The sequence below is a fragment of the Echeneis naucrates genome, chromosome 22, assembly GCF_900963305.1.
Source record: "Echeneis naucrates chromosome 22, fEcheNa1.1, whole genome shotgun sequence".
NCBI classification, from domain to species: Eukaryota; Metazoa; Chordata; class Actinopteri; order Carangiformes; family Echeneidae; genus Echeneis; species Echeneis naucrates.
The window spans coordinates 15538189-15558426 of NC_042532.1; the positions used below are offsets into that span (position 1 = coordinate 15538189).

General features: G+C 41.3%; 1 protein-coding gene across 2 annotated transcripts; it reads left to right on the forward strand.

Moving 5' to 3' along the window:
* Window positions 1-315: 315 nt before the first annotated feature.
* Window positions 316-17238, forward strand: LOC115036408 (guanine nucleotide-binding protein subunit alpha-11-like). 2 transcript variants are annotated; one of them, XM_029494600.1, is made up of 7 exons: window positions 316-451; window positions 9269-9453; window positions 10775-10929; window positions 12499-12627; window positions 15986-16115; window positions 16237-16390; window positions 17048-17238. In XM_029494600.1, the coding sequence occupies exons 1-7, from the start codon at window positions 316-318 to the stop codon at window positions 17236-17238; spliced, it is 1080 nt and encodes a 359-aa protein (XP_029350460.1). The 2 variants fall into 2 exon arrangements, with proteins under 2 accessions (XP_029350460.1, XP_029350459.1); XM_029494599.1 differs by lacking the exon at window positions 12499-12627 and adding an exon at window positions 13639-13767.
* Window positions 17239-20238: the final 3000 nt, after the last annotated feature.

The following is a 20238-nucleotide window of genomic DNA, read 5'->3' on the forward strand; positions in this document are numbered from 1 at the left end:
TCCCCTGCCTGAACACTCCCGTGATTTTCTGAGAACAGCCGGGTGAAGCCGCCGTTGTTCTCGGCTGGGGGGACAACTTGACAGCGAGGCCCCTAGCCTTAGTCTCCCCCCTCCTCCCCTCCACCTCCACCACCACCTCCTCCTCCTCCAAGTCCAGTCCATCCATCCATCCATCCGTCCGTCCAGCCCCGACAGACCGCCTCCTCCTCGCCCTGAGATCGAAGCGAGGACCGGGGACTCGGGGGGAGAAGCCGAAAACGGTGGGCAAGTGTTTGTCGGGTCCCGTCTAAAACCGGGCTGCCAAAACCAGAGGGGATGACTCTGGAGTCCATGATGGCTTGCTGCCTGAGCGAAGAGGCGAAGGAGTCGAAACGAATCAATGCAGAAATTGACAAACAACTCCGCCGAGACAAGCGAGACTCCAGGAGAGAGCTGAAATTACTCCTTCTCGGTACGAGCCGTGCTGGTTTCTCTGGCGTAAAGCTTTCAATGCGCTGTGTTGTGTCGTTGTGTGCAAAACTAACCTCCTTGGGCCTTCTTGGCAAAGCTAGCAAGTATGCTGCTAGTTAAGGTTGCTAGCTGGGAGCCTGAATTCAGTGTGTGTGTGTGTGTGTGTGTAACATTATGGCATGATTTCCGAAATGCGTGTAGCTTGTTGGGGTTTAAAATTGGGTTAGCTGGCTTGTCCGGTTTGGCACATTTGCATGGACAAGGCAGCCACCGACGCTGTCTGTGCGGCTGTGTCACACTGGTGTGCAGATAACAGCTCATTAGCCGTCCAAGTTACTAAGATGTCACCGTTTACATGCTACCACATGCTAGTCAGAGGGCCACTTTGGCATTATTGACTAGCCCTGGAGCTAATCAGTTGGCCAGCTTCTCCACTGAACTGCTGTGTTTTGTAAGCTGCTGGTGGTCGAGGGGTGAAGATGGTCACTTGATAATAGAAGTGGCTTTGTGTTGCTTTACACTGTTGCACACAAGGTTGCATAACATTTGTACGAACTGAGGCGCCTCAGCTAGAGCTTGCTTGCTCATTCATTCATTTATCAATAACTCTTTATTAGCATGCAGCCCAGTATCTCAAATCTACCCTTTCCAGTGGACAAAGGTACGGAGGGAATTGCCCCCTCATCCAGGAGTCTAGCTGAGTAGGTTAGCTATTTTTATAGCTGGTGTGTGGGCAGGTGGGAGCTGCTGTTGAATAAGTTGCTCTATGCTGCATTGATTCATAGTTCTGTGGACACACAGAGGAACAATATGGTGCACTTTAACACAAAATTTACCCAGATTGCCCTCAGGAAAGTGTGTTCAGTGCATGCACAGTGTAACGGGCTTATCTTCGCCAGAATGTGCATGATGTGACCCGTCAGGCACTTGAAACAACAGATTTCAAGCGTGAAAGCTCTTTGAAAGAACCAAAAAAAAAAAAAAGAAAGAAAAGCAGGTGTCCATTTTTAGGACAATTAAAATTATCTAGGTTGCATCCTTGGTTTCAAAACGTTTGCTCTCATTTCTCGCCCATCAAAAGCAGCCCTGGTTATTTGACATGTGTCTCCCTTCATTTCCCTGCTGAATACCTCTTGGAGAAGTAGGCCACACTAGAGTCATACCGCCGATAGGACATATTCTAATCTGTGGCATACATTTTAATCGCAGTTGCCCTCCATTCTACCTGGTGGCCAAGGTGAACAGGTGGAAAGGGTGTTTATATTTTGTGCTGCTGTTTTGAAATGGTTTGCTTGTGTGCTGCGATCATATATCTCTTGTCCAATGACAAATGAAGTGATTTTTATTTATTTATTTATTTTATAAAATTTTTTTTTAAGTGAATTCAGGATCTGGGCACTGCCATTGACAGTGTCGCTGTAGCTTTTGCGTCAAATGTGCTCATTCTACTAGTACAATGCATCCCTGATTCTGTTAGCAGACACTAAAAAAGACTAATCAGGATGTCAGTTTGAATGGCTGTATGAAAAAAAGAACTGCAATCAGTCATGCTGTAAGTGGCCCATCTTGTGTGAGTTAAGGCTGTCAGTAGACGCCTGGATAAGGACGTGTAAGGCAGGATTAGTCCAGGTCTTAATAGGCTTGGTTAAACACATCCGCTGCTCATACTTTGAGTTGTCACTGACTCCTATTATCCCCTGACATTATTCTTTGGCCTCCAGCCCTCAGTGAGCTGCCTGCCTCTCCTCACTGGAGGATGAAGACTATTGCTGCTTCTGAACATTTCCCCTCCATTTTCCATCAAATGTTTTATACGAGAGAAAATGACACTATGATGCATAATGAGTGCTGTCCATTTAGCCTGCTCAGGAGAATACTGTGGGAGTTGTTCTGTCATTAGAAACCTTGCAGTTCAGTTCAGTGCATGTGCAGAAGATAGGTTGTACATATGAGCTGGGCTTGCAGCAGTGCAGCCAATAGTTCCTTCTGGCCCAGTATTCACATTTTTAGTCGAACATAATGTGTCACTGCAGACTGCTGTTGCTTTCGTACAGAAATGTTTTAGTGTAAAGGCATGTGATCAAGCCATTTATTCTCAAGATATCAAAATCCACCTCACATTGGTTGCTTTATGTCTGGATTTATTATTGAATCATTTAAGTATGGTAGATGGAACTTCTTGTTGAAAAATTGAAACTATTCTTAAGTTCTTTCTAACATTTTAAATTAATTATTTTGGGGATTTATGAAAAGACATTCAAATAAAATTTTACACTTTTCTAAAGCCCAAGGTGACGTCTTAAAACAATGATGTCTGTGCAGTGGGCCAGAATGAAAATGCAAGGAAATCAGCACATTCACTTCATAATCACTTTATAATTTAACACCCTATTTTGCGGCTTGGACAAAGCCACAATTATTTAATAATGAAATTAATTTACTGACTATCAAAATAGTCACAAATAGAATGACATATATTTTCAGCAGTTAGTTGATGTACTCTTACCATTTCTGTTTGTAGTTTACTAACAGCAGTCTTTCTCTCACTCGTTTAGGTCTGACCTCCCACTCTGTCCCGCTCGCTTCCTGGCAGAGTTAACTATATGGTCAGCGTGCATTGTTGTGTAGCTATGCCAGACACAGGGATGAAGTTTTCAGACTAAGAAACCAGAGAGGGTGAGTGCTCAGGCTAGATTTGTAGGCAATAGCCATTTCAACTTTAAGCTTAGCCACTTGATCAGAAAATAACAGCTCTGCCAGGGTTGTAGCAGTGGCCACAGTCTGGCTGCCTGTCACTGAGGGCCATATCAGGCCATACCAGCAGCTTCCTGCTCCACAGACCAGTGGTTTGCCTCTACTTGGTCAAAACACAGTGGGCCAGGAGCTGTGGCCCTTGCTGCCTAGGGTAAATGAACCACTGGAGTGAGTGACTGGTCGGTAAACTGAGATGGAGGAGCAAACACTTAAGGGTTTCTCAAAGTGCTGACCGAGGTAAACTGTATACTCCCAATTCAAGCTCCAATGGCTGTACCAATTGGCGTTTTTTGTCTTGTAAAAATGTAGGTTTTAGCATAATATCTGAGTAATAGACTGTGCGGTGATCAGAATAACGTCAGCAACGCATTTTTGGTCATCAAGCACAATGATTTGACTGGGGTAAGAGCTGGCTGCCTGATTGCACACCATCCCAGGCGTGGGTTTAATGTACAGTCTTATGCCAAATCCTCATTGATTGACTTGTTCTTGTTGATCCTCCCCATCTCAGAAGAACGTCCTGTCTGTTTCCAGGTTAAGACATCATTCAGAAGAATAGTCTGATTGAACCAAGAAGAGGCTCCCGGGTTAGGCTCAGATGTTTATTGCTGACCTTCCTGCTCTTGCCAAGCTGTCTTATTTTGATCATATATGGCAATAGATATTCTAGCTCTCGTCTTCAGTTGGTGTGTCTGTGTGTATCTGTCTGAATTCTTAGGTTTTTGTTGTTTTTTTTAAATGCCAGTGAATGTTGGGCTATGTGAATGGTCAGTTATTACTGAAATTCTCCTGTGGATTTTTTTTTTCCATAGAAATTTCAATGAGTTTTTGCAATATTTGGACCTGATAACAGCACACTGGCTTATATGATTCCCCCCCCTCCTCACTTATATAACCCTGAACTTTCCTCTGGTGGAGAAGAGGCCAGTCATGTTTTATATATTTGGGGTTTATGAACGTTTATCAAAATGACAAAAATATAAGGTAACTGAGGCAGTCAGCCTGGATTGGCTCATGATTAACACCTTAAACTCTAGAACACGAGGTCCCCCAAATATAGTCTTTATATGAGCTCAGATGAACAAAAAAAATCTAGTGTTCTGTTGTCTTTAAAAAAGACACAAAGTTTATTCTGTGTGTGTGTGTGTGTGTGTGAGGCCTTGGAAAAGCTTTAGCTGCTTTGTGCAGCAGTACAGTGTTTTTGGAAATGTTTGTTCAGGGTAAATTGAAGTGTTTGTGTGATCATACATTAGGGCTTTATTGCAAGTGGTTGTCTTCTCTTTTTTTCCACTAAGCACACTTACCTGAGTTGGACAGGATTATTTATAAGGTTGACTTGTAGAAGTATAATTCTGATAACACCCAGTGCAGGTTCTCCATTACACAACATAGCCAGTGTCTCCGTCAACAGTGTCTCCTCCATCACCATCTCTGCTTATTTTGCATTAAATGCTTGGGAAAGTTGTCACCCTGCCGCAGATGGCCTTGCACACATTGTCTCTCCCTGTGCCTCCAAAGTCATAGGGAGAGACAATATAAGCAATAAGACAGTATGACAATATGAACAATTTACACAATTGCTCACTAGTGCACAGGTGACCTAGCACTCACACACACACTCTCAAATGGGGTCATGGATGGGTCTTTGGAGGTATGGCAGTGAATGAGGCTAGATTGTGACTGTCCCACATACTGCTGCCACCCCTGGTCCCCAGACAGGACAGGCATATAGCCTGCTTTTCTGTTCGCTGCCAGTTTCCTCGGCCCCCTCTGCCGACAGGGTGGCATGTTCATTCCTGTTTACTCCCACCAGCTGCTGTGTACAGTAAAGCCCACACTTCTCTCTGGATGTGCTGTTTCACTTGCTGTTGCTTCACTTCCCGATTATCACATTGGATTTGAAATGAGGGTAACATGGTTAGGTTTCTGCAGGATGGGTCAATGTGATTGTGAATTCTAGTATGAAAGCCTAATGTTTTTATGGGGTCGTCATTTAAAACGTGATGCACTAATGGTGTTTTCTTCCCATGTGCAGACACAGAATGATGGTATCTCATAGAATCTTTGTTATGAGATCCCAAAATAGGTGCTGTGGCTTAAGAAATAATGTCAACATGTAGGATTTGGCTGCTTTCAGTGAGAAGCAGCTGAGGACAGTGTGTGGTTTGCAGACTAAAATACTGGTGCTCGCTTCAAATCTTTTGCAAAGCCAGTATTTGATTATTTAGTTTATTTTTTTATTTTTTCACTCACCCACACCCACTCGAGCAGAACAACACTCAGCGCATACTCACTGGTGAACAGACGAAGCTGTCCTAAATTGGTCAAATGAACATGTGAGTGGTGTGCATTATGTGCAGTGCATGCTATAGCATGTATGTTCAATTTACAGCTCTGGCGCCCACGTGCATGGAACACTTGGCAGATGCAGAGACATCTGCACAAAGCAACAAATCCTGATGCTAAGGAACACATGCTGTAAAGCTGCAGTGGAACTGAGAGTTGAGCTGGTAGTTTTGCTTTCATGCTGGTGTGTGTGCTTTCTGGACTCCAGGACTGTCTGCACGGCCTGGGTCATAGTGGGGCAAAAGGGAAGAAATGGGACATCACCATGGAGGTAACATTCATGCCTTGAGGTTGACCACAGGATCTGAGTGTGTCCACAGTTGGTTAGGCAGCTGGTGTGTGTGTCGTATAGCTCCAGGCTGCCTGGGCTCAATCCCCTTCCTTTGTACGTTTGAATGAGGCCAGTTTCCAAGATGAGGTTATTGAAAGATTGAGACCCAACCCATGCTTCATTTCTGTTGCCCTCGTGACTGCCTGATACATTTACCAACACCAATGTTGAAGTTCACTTCCGCTGTGTACGTGCACATGTTTTACACTCAGTGCTGAGATTGATTGCCCTGCCTGAAAGGACAATTCATAAAACCAAGATAAGACCACGCTATTGAAACCAATGGACCATCATATTTTCTTGAGTATTTGCATGCAGGTTTACCACAGTGTTGATAATCCCCTTCTAGTGTTCATCGAGAGCAGTCACGGCCATTGCAGGGGGAAGCAGTGTTTAACAGCCACTGACCCTGCTTGCGCGTGTGGCCCTCAGTAGTTGACCATGCCAGCATATGAAGCATGGCGGAAGAATTATAGGATATCAGCAGACTGTGTAAACAAAGTAGGCCTTGCAAGCATGCGCACACACACACAGGCCGGCATGGCCAGATAAAGTCACGGGTGAGGCAACCTGGGCTAAACAAAAACTGCCGCACTAAGACAGCGGTGCGTCAAGTCCATCAGGCGTTGTGTCACAAGCTGACATCAGTCGTGTTATGTAAAGGCTTATGAAAGCTAGCCTGGCAAACAGAGCATACAGGTGAAGTGTTCGGTGTCTTTGCACGACAGATAGCTGTTGCTATTTACAGATTGTTTTTCATAGTTTGGATGTTGAGAGCAAGTCTTAATGTTATGTTCATTGTCTTTGGGTTACCCTTGATTGAGACATAGCTCTGTTCCAAGAAATACATCAGCTCCATAAAAGACCAGTGTTGGTGTGTGGGTGGTGTAGTGTACCTTGCACTGTTGCATTGGGGCATAATCTCGGCTCTCTTTCTTTTTCTCTCTCACACTCGTCATCTGTACCTAGAACAGAAAGCGTTATTAAACCCAAGTAGTGTGTGAGCTATTAAAAGGTGACCTCCTTTTTCTAGGTCGTTACCAAAAAAGAATGGATGGATTCTAGTTATGAATATCCAAAATTCTTGACGGAGAGGGATTAGAATGGAGAGGCATATTTCTAGCCTAAGGGAAGTGAGGAGGGGTTTTGACAGGAGGAGGAGGGGGGGAAGCGTGTAGCGTATTTGTGGGGGAGAGTTGGTGAGGACATGGTTGTGGCTGGTGCTGGTACAATCTGGGGAGGAAAAAGGGAAGACAGAGGCCCGCAGTGTGTTGTCTGGTAAAAGAGGGACACGACAGTTAAGAGAACATAGTGAAGGGAGATCTTGTGATGGGGTCACGAGAAATAAATCAGACATTAAGCCGGAGAGTGATCCTCTCTCTCCTTTTCTGAAGCTTTCTGCAGTCACTACCAGGACACTACCACCACAGCCCAAAACAAAAGCACACCCCTGATACTTTACTCCTTTTGTTGGTTGGATAATCAGTTTTTATTATCAGGCTGACTAACTTGTAGGCACCAATTTGCAGTGTTTACTTCAATGCATGATTGAGCAAGGACACATGATGGAAGATGACTTAATAGTCCCTGTTTTTCCAAAATTTCTTCCAATGGAAGGAGAGTCCCCTTGGTGTTGAACTTGGTGAATTTAATTTCATGGATTTATATATTTCTTCTTCACATCATTGGAGCAGTGGCTATCTCTGCCAACTGTTATAACACTCCTTGGGAGCCCTTGCTACTGACCTCAGACCCCCTCATCTGAGTCCTGGTGAGGTTGAGTCCCTTCTTCTCTGTGGTGCACCAAAAGATGAAGAGCACAGATCAGCCTGAGGGGCTCACGGTTATATTTACTGTCTGCTTCGAAAGAGAGGAGAGGCGAGGGATGGGTGAGAGGGGTTTCAAAAAAAAAAAAAAAAGGCGGAAAAACAACACAGGAATGAAAAAGAGAGGGAGACAGAGGATGTGGTTGCCATGGTAACGGAAATATGGCTGCTCTTCAAAAACCTTGAATGTAGGTGGTGGTGAGATGTGTGTGTGTGTGTTGTTTTTTTTTTTTTTTTTTTTTTTTTTTTTTGTTATGGGTTTTTTTTTTTTTTTTTTTTTTTTCTCTCCCTCTTTTTCCCCTCCTCATCTTTCCCTTTCAGTTTGCCAAATATTATAGATGTTAAGGATCCTTTCTGATTTCACTTAGCACTGCGATGCTATTAGCCTGCTTCTGTCTTTTTCCTCTTTTATTATTTTATTTTTGGATGGCCCGAGGGTGGCATTTCTGGGCATGCGAAACATAGAGGAGTAGTGTGAAATATGGGATAGGCCCAATGAACCCCCTCAGAAAGTGGGGGGTTAATTGGAAATCACTGTAGATCGTCAAAAGCTTAAAATTAGTGTTTCATGGAAAGCACGTATTGTACGTTTTTATTTATTTATTGCATGAATATAAATTGTTGTAAGACAAATTATAATCCATTTCATTCTCATGCACATGTGCTATTTTTGTAAACCCAGAAACCACTTTGCAATGATCTTAAATTGAGATGTGGACTCAGGGGGGCAGAGGAGGCTAGCTCGAGAATCACTGCAGGAATGCAGCCTTTTGACAATGACCTTTGTTGTCACCTTTTGGCAGACTCTGTTAAATGCAAGGAAAAAAAATAGGGCAAGTTGTTTTAATCATCGTCATTAAATTAACTCGTCGTCTTTCCTCTTCTTCCTGGAAGAACTTTCAATCTGTTCACTTTCCAAATAGTTTGATAACATCCTGATGCTGCACAAAGGAGCTTTGACATATTACCAGTCATAACCAGTTTAGTTAATCAACTTGGAATCCCAGAAGAGGGATTTCATAATGTGTGAAACTGACTTAAATGGGCATCTCATTAATTGCGTTACATCATTATGTGCACTCCATTTGTTCCAGGTTCTGCTGATTTTCCTGGCTTATTGATAACCAGAATTTAATTAATACTCATTGAAAATCAGATACAAAAACAGACTGTATTGTGTTCTCTGGCATCAAAGATTTTGGCCATTTTTGCCTCTTATGGGGCATCTGTCTTAGGTCACAGAATTGGCTCAAGTTGCCTTGGCACAAATGAGGAGCCTGATTTCTTAATGAGCTATCTAGCTCAGTAATTGGAGGCCAGTGGCACTAGACTTGTGACTGTGAGTTTATGAAAAATGCCTTTATTCCTTCTAGCCTTTTGCGAAACCTCATTCTATGAAGCAGAGAGTTAATTATCTCACTTTCTTGTAGTCTGTTCTTTCTTGTTTTCTTTGGGTATTCTGGGTGGGCTGACAAAGTAGACCTCACGTGGCTTTGCAAAGCTGGTCCACTTTGTTCACACCGCACTTTGTGTCTAACTACACGATGTCTGTCCTCTTCAGGTACGGGAGAAAGCGGAAAAAGCACCTTTATCAAGCAGATGAGGATTATCCATGGAGCTGGATACTCGGATGAAGATAAGAGAGGCTTCATCAGGCTTGTTTACCAAAATGTCTTCACCTCCATGCAGGCCATGATCCGTGCCACTGAGACCCTCAAGATCCCCTACAAATTTGAACAGAATCGGGTAAGGACTGTCCCGTAGAAATAACAGCTGCAACCACGTACCACCTTCATTTCCACGGTCCCTTTAGATAATTTTAAACGTGAATACTGAATTTTTGTGTCTTTGTCATTTTGCTGGATTTTGTGAAAACTACGGGTGATCAGATGCATCCAAACCAAATTGTTTGACAGTTTGTACATAGGCATGCCTTCAGTATATTTGAATGACTGAAAATGAACATTTTTAAAGACTTTATAACGATTTAATGACTTTGTTGGCACATTACAACAACATAATTATAATTTGCTACTATGTGCTACCACAGCTACGCATAATTTGGTGACGCAAATATTTTGGTAGAAAATGTAATTTCTAATGTCAAAATAATTTACAACTATTAACTGAAATATCTTTATTTTTGGGATAAATGTAATCACATATATTTAGTTTATCTTTCTCAGCTGTCAGGTTGAAAGCCATCTTCAGCTGAAGCCGTGGAGATAGTTTGTGCAGGTGGCAGTGTAGGTAGTTTCAGCGCTGTGTTACCCTTAAAAAAGCGCTCCTCCTTAGTAAAAGCATATAAACAGTTTGGTGAAAGCAGCAGTTGTTAAAACTAAACATAAAATAAGCACACTGGCCCCCATATAGGCACAGTGATATTTTTGGAACTGCTATGAAGACAATTTGATTTAAACTCTTTCAATCAAATGTCAAATCAAATGAATTGTCTTTATTGCACTCTGGAGTTTAGAAAAGTAAAGTGTGTGTGTGTTGCACACATCTATTAAGTTCTATTAATAACCTTGGGTAATGAGGGAGTAGATGCCCCTATAGATTAACTGTGAAGGTGACTGGGTTTCTCATGGTATGTTTGTTGGACATTATTTAACTTAATATATGACCTTTGCTCATTTATTTATTAATTAGTGATTGTGGATCTTTTCTGTCTAAGACCATTTTAAGAAATCCTTAACAATAATCATCTGGCATTTATATATATCACAAAATGTCTCTTGTGTTAGTTCACAACCTCATATTATTTTCACCGTTCAGACAAAGAGACCGACAGATCTAAAATTTGCGCGTGCGCAAAAACTGATTTAGGGTTTGTTTTTCACATGAAAATTATCTTTGGGATGAATAAAATAAGTGGGTGTTAGGATCAACCAACATGTCTCAAGAAAAAATAGAAACTTATCCAAAGATATGATAAATATGTTCAACTGGACATATTTAGGAAATGTGTAACTTAACACCTCAATAGACCTGGTTTCATTTTGCTTCTCTTTTTCTGTTTATCTTTTTATGCTTCTATCGCACCTTCTTGTTTGTATCTTCCCAGTCTAATGCCATGCTTGTGAAGGAGGTGGACATTGAGAAGATCAATGGGTTCGACCATCCCTACATTGCAGCTATCAAAAGCCTGTGGGCTGATCCCGGGATCCAGGAGGCGTACGACCGCCGCAGAGAGTACCAGCTGTCCGACTCAACTAAATAGTAAGTTTGTCTGTCCGTCACTCTTTGTGTAAAGGTTTGTCTCTGTGTAGACAGCTGCCATGATGTCTGTCTAGGATTTCAAAGGGATTTTTGTGTGAATGTATGTGACACAATCTGAAAGTGTGCTTATTCAGTTTTGAGTGAGCGCCTGTAATGGTTTGGGAAGTGATACAATTTTATTAGTTTTTCTAATTGAATTATTTATGCACAAAAGAAAATTCCCAAACTATTGTATCCATCATTAAGCATACTGGCTTTTGTAGAATTTGATGCCAGAGATTTTAATGGGGAATTAAAACCTTATTGAAAAAAACCCAAGCCTTCTATCCTAAACCTTACACCTGAGTAGTCATAAAGAAGCCATAAAGTAAATGTGCATATATCTGTGTGGGATCAAAATGCTGTTTGTGCACCAACAGCAGTGAGTTTGTTTCCATGCAGACTGAGTTTAAAGGGCCACTTCACCAAAATCCCAAAAATATCTTCACAATATTTCTGTAGCTGATAAAATGTATCTATTGCTCTTCAGAAGCATTTTTTAATGATCAGTCAGTGAAATTCTCTCCACAGCTAGATACTAACCAGACTATGCTGAAAAAACATTTTGTGTGATTTTTGGGGAACTGACCCTCAGATTTTACTGTTCTAAGAGTAATCAAGGTGTGTTTTGATGTCCGTCTGGTAGGTTGTGCATATATGATCTGTTTACCCTGTGGGCTGTGTAACCTACGCTGGGCAGATCCCCACATTAGCCCTTTCTCCACACAGTACTGATTGACAGGTTTCAAAATCCACCTGCTTATTTACACAATTTAACAACCTCATGAAAGAATTTTTCAAAGCCACTATTTGGCTTTTAATTTTCTAGTTCTTTTCCAACATGGTTGTTTATTTACAAGGAATGATGAATGCATGATAATACGATAGCAGCAGATGTGTTATTGGGGTTCTGTGTGGCCTGACCGAGAGTTCGTAGTGCCTCACTGAAATAAGAGAACGCAAAACAGTGACTTTGAAGCCAAAGCTTCTCACACATGTATAAATTACATGCCACCATCTATGAGCAGTAATTGGGAAGCACAAAGTACATTGGCTCCTCATCTCAATACTTCACACATCATTAAAAAAAAAAAAAAAAAACAAAAGCAATGATTTCATCAGGTCTCCACTTTAAGCTACCTGTGTTATTAATGAGAACGACAGCCAACAAACCAAAGATTTAAACAAGAGCACAGTGTATTCCCACTGTGTTTCATATTTCTCATTTGCAACCAAATATGTGAGCATCCAGCTCTGTGGTTGTGTTTTTTCTTCAATTACATTGAAATGATATGTGACAGGATGCTCAATGTCCAAAGGTGCCTCGGTCACTCCTTAGTGCCCCCTGCTTGTGGGATTTCTGTACTACAGTTAACCATTGCTTCAAGTCTGGAGGCATGTTTGCTTTGTGACAGTAAATGAATAAGCTGTGTGTATGTCCTGCATGTTGTTGAATGTGGGAAAGAGGAGAATATGGTTGAATATGTATTTTATTTTAGTGTCATCTACGCTGTTTATGTATATCTCCAGTTACCTTAGTGATATAGACCGTGTGACTGCGGAGGGATATGTTCCCACCCAGCAGGATGTGCTGAGGGTCCGTGTTCCCACCACGGGTATAATAGAGTACCCATTTGACCTGGAGAACGTCATCTTCAGGTACCCTCAAGGCACCAGGACTGCAGCATCACTATAGTTAGAGGACACAAACCACTGATGACTGCCAGGATATTAGCACATTAGTTCAGAAGGGGTTAGTTCTTATTAATTTTACTCAATTTAATAACTGGGCCAGAAAAGGGGAAACATTTCAAGATTCTTTGTAACCTGTCATTTCAATTAGACCAGAGTTAAAATATTGCTGGTAAAAAGACAGAGTTGCTCTTCAGAGGATAATTAAAATAATTCTGTTTATGTCAAATGAGCCTGAGGGCCAGGTTGGTTAACCTGATTAGACCAATGGTTTGTGTCCAGTGTTGTACTGAGGTTCTGACCCCTGGATAAAAACTAAGGCCAGACATGCTGCACTGTAGCGTGTGGGGAGCAGCCACCTAATGCCAGATGAAGAAGGATTAGACAGCAATGGCAAAAACTCTCCAGGAAGTTGTTATAAATTCTCTAAGACTATTTATACAAATCAAATCTAGCATATTTGCAATTTTAAAGGCCTTTGGAAAATGAAAGGGGTATGTTTCCTGCCGTCTTTGATGTCACACTTGTCCAAACCTTCTTTATCTAAGTCCAGGTGCTGCTCTTTCTGCTGCTGAATTCACTGCTTCTACTGTCACTGATGTCACCTCACACCATCAGCAACGATATCCACAAACTACTTGACCTCACTCACCACAATAATTGTTGACGTGGAAAAAAAGAGTGCAGAAAACTCAAAAGTTATGAATGCAAGTTAACAGCCAATCTCAAAGGTCTGATGCTGGTTTATGGATAGAGTGTTGGTGGAGCAGTGACACTAACAAACACCCTTTTTGTTTCTGAGAAGTGGCATTTTCTGTGAAGCTCCTCCAACAGGACTGATCCACACTTCCTGGAATGACATGGAGTTGCAGTAATTGCCTGTAACGCTTTATATAACTGTTTCCCTGTCTTTTTTTTTTTTTTTTCTTTCTTTCTTTTTTTTTATATCTCTCTTTTTCTCCACCGGCCTGCCTGTAGTTATCTGTCCGATCTGGATCGTATTTCAGATGCCAACTATCTTCCCACTCAGCAGGATGTGCTCAGGGTGCGCATCCCCACCACAGGAATCATAGAGTACCCCTTCGACTTGCAAAGCATCATTTTCAGGTAGAAAGATGCCACTTTTCGCTGAGTCCCTACGTGTTGTCGTGACATCATTAACTCATGCATCATTCAGTGTGTTTTTGTCCAAAGCCCCAATTCAACCATGCTGTTTGTCCTCCTCAATTTTGGAAAGATCTTGTAACCTGTTGCTTTTGATTCAAGACTCTGACATGAGTGCCTCTTTCTAATTCCTACTTAAGTCTCCAATCACAAATATTAAGTCATTAGTGTTTTATAGTATCCCCAAAGACCATCACTATCTTTTTACCTCTTGCCATCAACAGCAATCATACCACACATAACACAACCCCCTAATGAACACAAAGTCCTACATTCTGGTGCCCGGCCTCTGTAAATGGGTCACCTCCCCTTTCCTCCTCCTCTCCTCCTTCCCTCTCCGGCTGGCAGAAGAAACGAGGTCGTCCTCTCTGCGGTGGAGGAATGTTATTTTGGGCAGCAGGTCCTGCAGGGCCTATATTGGCCCCAGGTCTCTGTGGACGGAAGTGGACTGGGCCACCACCAGGGGGCACCCTTGTGTTGTGAATCGGTCAGCTCTTTCAGACACCACATTGATCTTTGTCTGGATCTGCTTGGACCTGCACTTCTAGAGGTAGACAGAAATATAGACTGAGGCATTGCATAGCCCCAGAGCCATTTATAAAAGAGATTTAACTGGGAAAGGTTCTTGACATGGAAGATTTAGCAGAATCAGTTGATGAAGGTGTAATAAAACTGGGGCCCTAAACTCCCCACTGAGTGAAGTTTGACCTTGTCAAGGACAAGCTCAGGAGAATAGAAACCTTCTGAGGTTTCACACATCTCATCAGTCAGGCTTGATGTTCATGAATGGCTTCACTGAGCCTGAATGCTGGATCCTGCATGAAAATGTCACACCTTTCATGACAACCTTTGCTTAGTTAGTTGTTAGTATATCTGACAAGGATTATAAATGTCATACCTCTTCAGTTTATAGCTTATCATTAGATAATGTAGGAGGTGTTCGTCTGCAGTGACAAGAATCCCACCATCAGAAGTGCCCCCTGTATCTTTCAACAACGTTTCAAATCTGCCTCCTATCCCAAGTCCGTCCTCTCTTCTTTAGACCTGTATTGCTCTTTTTCTTGTCTTTGTCCATCTTTTTATTTCCCTCCCTCCATTTCTTTTCAAAATGCATTTCAAAGCTGCAATTGTTTCTGTGTGATGCTTTGTCACACAGACACAAACACACACACGGGTGAGAAAAGCTTTCACTGTATCATACATTGATCTAGCAAAAGATTTGATGTTGAATTCCTGTAGTACCAGATGAAAACCACTCAGTTTAACATTTCTAGTAAGAAATCCAAGCTTTTGCAGTTTTTATCTTTCCACAAAAGAAAGTTAAACCTTGCACATAGATTAATTTTAGGTTTGTAAAAATCAAATTTATATTTATTTACATTGGATTTTTGTGTTGCTTTTTCTCTGCCCACAAATATTTAATTGACCCTCAATGGACTGATCAGATTTACTAAATTGGGTGGTTTTCCTGATTTTTAATCTGTCTTAATTGGGAAGCTTTTGTCTTTGTGGTGGCTTGCATGACTCGCTCACAATAAAAGAGAAAATCATATTCAGTTTATGTTCATGGGTTCTTTTATCTGTGTATATTTATTTTGCCAAATAGAGATAACGGTACACATTTTCAATAAGTGACTTAGGTTAATCATCTTCTTAAGGTTTTGAATCCATCAAGTGTTCAGTTGACTGTTAATTGAAAATGAATTTAATAGAACTATAATATGGTCTTTTTTCCTTATGAACAAATGGCCAGAGCCTAAAATAAATCCAAGGCCTACTTTTGATGCCTCCTTACACATTAATAAAAATATGCTTCCATGCGTCCCAGGATGAAAGACTATATTTTTTTTATTCGGGTCATGTGCTGAAAATGTTTAAGGAAGACATACACCAGAAAATATCTTTAGGGCTGCTGGACCTGAAACTAAACGTCAGAGAACACAGAGGATTTGTTGCGGTCATGAAATCTGTCTTGATGGATTCAAACCCTTGGCGCGAACAACAAAGAGCTGTCCTTTAAAGCAAGTTTACAAACTCATTTTGGTCTCCAATCTTTGGTTAAATGACTTCACTACAGCACCAGGATTTATACAATGGAATTTTTTTTTTTTGTCTTGTTACTCATTTTCTATCCTCCTTTTCACCTTCATCTTACCATCAGGATGGTGGATGTAGGGGGTCAGAGGTCAGAGAGGAGGAAGTGGATTCACTGCTTTGAGAATGTCACTTCCATTATGTTTCTTGTGGCGCTCAGTGAGTACGACCAGGTCCTGGTGGAGTCAGACAACGAGGTGGGTGGACCAGGATTGTGTTTTGTTTGTCATACAATATTTACAACACTTGAATGTTGGTTTAAAAATATCACACTCTGCCAAAGGACTTGTGTTTTCTCACACTTTTCTTCTACACTAGAACCGAATGGAGGAAAGTAAAGCCCTATTCAGGACTATCATTACCTACCCGTGGTTTCAAAACTCCTCCGTCATCCTCTTCCTCAACAAGAAGGATCTGCTAGAGGAGAAGATCGCCTACTCACACTTGGTGGACTATTTCCCTGAGTTTGATGGTGAGCTCATCAATACGTTGTGTTGCGTGCCGAATTGTGTCACATCCTGATCTCTCTCACTGTGACAGAGTCCCACAGAGCATAGTTGTGGCCTGTTGGCTGTGTATCCTATTCATTTGTATTTTCTCAGTGACTTTGTGGTATTAAGGCTGTATTCACGCCTATGCTCAAACAAACTGAGCTATGTTCTATGCTTGTTTCACACAATTTTGAATTCAATGCAGTTTAACAAAGCAGACCAACCACAGGATTTTTCGCTTGTAGGTTTTTTTATTTTTTTATTCAAAACCCAGATATGGCATGCAATCTCCAAAACTCTATGAGCTATTACTTCTAATAATGACTTATTCATCTTCGCTTTTCATTTAAAATAAAATTTAATTACTCAAAGCTAAAGATAGCATCTTGAGACTCATTCAGTCCTAAAGGTATTCTTTAAAAGTTCGTGTGTGTGTGTGTTGAGCTGCTATGCTTCTCAGTGCATTCTAGTAGTCAATTGTCTTCACATAATCTGTGTCCCAGTTAATAAAATACGATTCTTTTTGTATTGCGTTTGACCCTATCTGCCATAATTTAAATTATGAGGTCTAGTTGTGGGCTGATATGGACACTGAGAGAACAGTGTGTTTTTAATTTCACTTGTTTACATGTTCCCAGGTCCCCAGAGAGATGCACAGGCAGCGCGGGAATTCATCCTCAAGATGTTTGTGGATTTAAACCCAGACAGCGACAAGATCATCTACTCTCACTTCACTTGTGCCACAGACACTGAGAACATCCGCTTTGTGTTTGCAGCTGTCAAAGACACCATCCTACAGCTCAATCTTAAGGAATACAACCTGGTGTGAGGGCTTGCGTTCGACGCACATCTCCTCCCCATTGCACAATTGCACACCTCTTTGGGAGTGTGCGCTCAATTCCACATGCATTACACAGCATACCATGCCAACACACAACCACACTCACAGACACAAGCAGACACCCCAACAGATCCCTTCCTTTTTTCTTTTTTCCCCCTCCGCCCCCTCCAAGTACATTACATTCACAGATCTACCCATCTGCAAACGCCGCCACTGCTCCTTCACCAAAGCTCGCCCTCTTCCTCCTTGGCTCGGCAGCTTGTTGTGTAAGAATCCTCGCTCCTCCCAAAGCTGCTCTGTGCATCAGATTGGGCCCGGCTGCTGGCTCTGACACACAAACTTTTCACATGGGCTGTACAGTGACTGAAAGGCCTGTGTGCGCGCGTATGTGTGTCTGTGTGTGTGTGCGCGCGTGTGTGCGCGGGCGGGTGGGTGGGTGTGTATTTTGCGCAGCAATGACTCGTAAGGAGCTGTGTTTTGGTGAATAGCGGCATCTCCTGTCATCTCCTTCCTCCCAGTGTGGAAAGAAGCAAATGCTGTATTTGCTGAAATTACCCAAGGACCAGCGGTTCGATGCTGTAGAAGAGATACTTCAGAGTGAGTCGGACAGGATGTGAGGTTGCACACAGGATGCAAGGGGATGGGGCTGAGGATTCTGTCTCCACCTTGCATCTACGAATGTACCCACCAGTGTGAGCATCGCAATCGCAAAAAATAGATATATATATTATGAAGTAAATGCATATTTAAACACACTTAAGACAAAAAGCACGAGAGGACAAGACCTAGCTAATCAAAATCTGTTCATTGCTGAGATTTTTTAAATGTTTTTAATGATAGAAATTTGTTGCTACGTCTACTTGTATTTAACAGATAATGGCTAAATGGAATGGTGATAAGAAATGGTAAGAAAATTTATAAAAACAAAAAACCAAACTACTTTTAAACGTGGAAATCTGAAAAAAACAAGCAACCAGAAATTTACTTGACATAAGTATCTTTTAAAGGTTTCTGTAATGTTTTAGGTTAATCACATTCTTCCCTCATCCAGATGTTTTCTGTATGGATTCACAGGGACAATCTTCCATTTGACCCTCCCCCAACAAACACACAACCCTTTAGCAGGTGAGAGCCCTGCTTTTTTTTTTTTTTGGGGTGAACACAGGCTCTCCTCCAATTGAGTGAAAGCAAAAGTGGAAGGTAGTGCAATGGGGAGGGGGATGTATGAGTAGAATCCAAACGGTAACATCTCTGATGGCGTCACTCAGCCAAACAATCAGACCCACTTCCTGATGGTGACATAGTCATCCATTACATCAGGACGTGCTTCTGTTTACTTTTTTTTTTTTTTTTTTTTTTTTACTGTATAGTCACTTTGTTTATAAAAAAAAATATGCTTGCTGTTGAGTGGTGAGAGAAAGAGGGAGTTGTGAACCTTTCACAGAAAAAGCACTCTGAAGTCCGCAAATGTCATTGTGTATACTTGTTTGTAAATACATATACACAAAACACTCCTTTACAAAAACGCTCTGTGGTACACCATCTTTGGCAAAAAAAACAAAAAACAAAAAAACAAACAAACAAAAAAAATTTGAAAAAAAAAAAACAAAAAACAACACTAAACTAAACTTCTTGCATTAGCATACAGTTTTTCCTATGAATTTATGGTAGTATTGATACTGTGATTATGGATTTTGTTCACTTGATAAATAGGACTACGCAGAGTTGAGTGGTGCTGAGGAAAATGATCAGAATGGAGCAATAGTTAGAGAAAAGAGGTTCCTCCCAACCAACCTCACAACTCCACACTACTGCAACAGCTCTGGCTCCAGAGTAATACTAACTAGGGCTGGTAAAAATCTTCACAGTATGGTGACAAGATGATTTTAAGAGTAATTAAAGATTTTTTTTTTTTTATTTATCTAATTTATGGACCAGGTTTGAAGGTGTTGATAATTTGACTGCTTTTGATTCTGTCATGTTGAAGTGCTCCTTCTCTCATGATGGAGCCTACTTGAGTCTGAACTGCTGTAAAAACGAATGTCTGGTATAGTAAGGACTTTATCTCTGCTTTCTCTTTCTTATTGAGACATTTCCAGTTGTACTTGCATCACATCTCCATCCATTTATAATAACTGTTCTGTTTCTTTAGAGGCCCTCACATTTGTTTCGTTTCATATAAAAAAAAAAACAAAACAAAAAAAACCATACAAGAAACTTGTATTTCCTCTTGGTTTATAGACAGCGCTGTAATGCATACCTAGAAAAATGTACAGTACGAACATAGGTGGATTTTTTTTTTTTTTTTTTTTTTTTTAAATCAGTGATTGAAGATCTATGCTTGCTATTTGTAATTTAACACAAAAAAAAATCTACTGTTGGTTTTTTGCATTGTTAATTTCCAGTTTTTTGAGGCTTGCTTTGATAGTGCCAGTGAAGTGCAGATACTTTTGTGGTCTTTGACCTTTTCTACAGGTGACTTATCCTTCATCCTCATTAAGGGCTATCACAGTGCATCAGGCATCAGACAGCAGGGAGTGGAGTACAGGACCACAGTGAACCAAGTCATCCACTACTAATTCTTGTTTAGAAATGGAGATTTACTCGCAGTATGTGTTATAAGAAGTATACGCAGGGTGTTAATGCAAACATAAAGTGTGTGTGTAGAGAGTTTACCCTCATTAAGCATTTTTCTCTATGTATTTCTTTATGTATCTGGCCCTTCAGTGAATTAGGTGGACCCAGTATCTCTGGCTCTCTGACTTTCAACTACTTCATGTTTGTTTGCATTGGTATCACAGTGTTACCTGTTGCACCTCATGCAGTGTAGAGACCCTTATCACGCAAGACACTACTACCAGGAAAAGTATTGCACGTTTCCCCAAGTATTTGAGTTGTACTTGATAGCCATGATATTTTTAATGACCATACTGGTGTTTTTGCATATTGTAACCAGTTCACTATTCTATTGATCTTTCCTTGGTTATA

What these genes read in the sequence shown, in the direction of transcription:
- LOC115036408 (XM_029494600.1), top strand. Translation starts at nt 316, where the DNA reads ATGACTCTGGAGTCCATGATGGCTTGCTGCCTGAGCGAAGAGGCGAAG. An exon ending in GCTGAAATTACTCCTTCTCG is followed by an intron (nt 452 to 9,268) that starts GTACGAGCCGTG and finishes TGTCCTCTTCAG; the next exon opens with GTACGGGAGAAAGCGGAAAA. An exon ending in CTATTTCCCTGAGTTTGATG is followed by an intron (nt 16,391 to 17,047) that starts GTGAGCTCATCA and finishes ACATGTTCCCAG; the next exon opens with GTCCCCAGAGAGATGCACAG.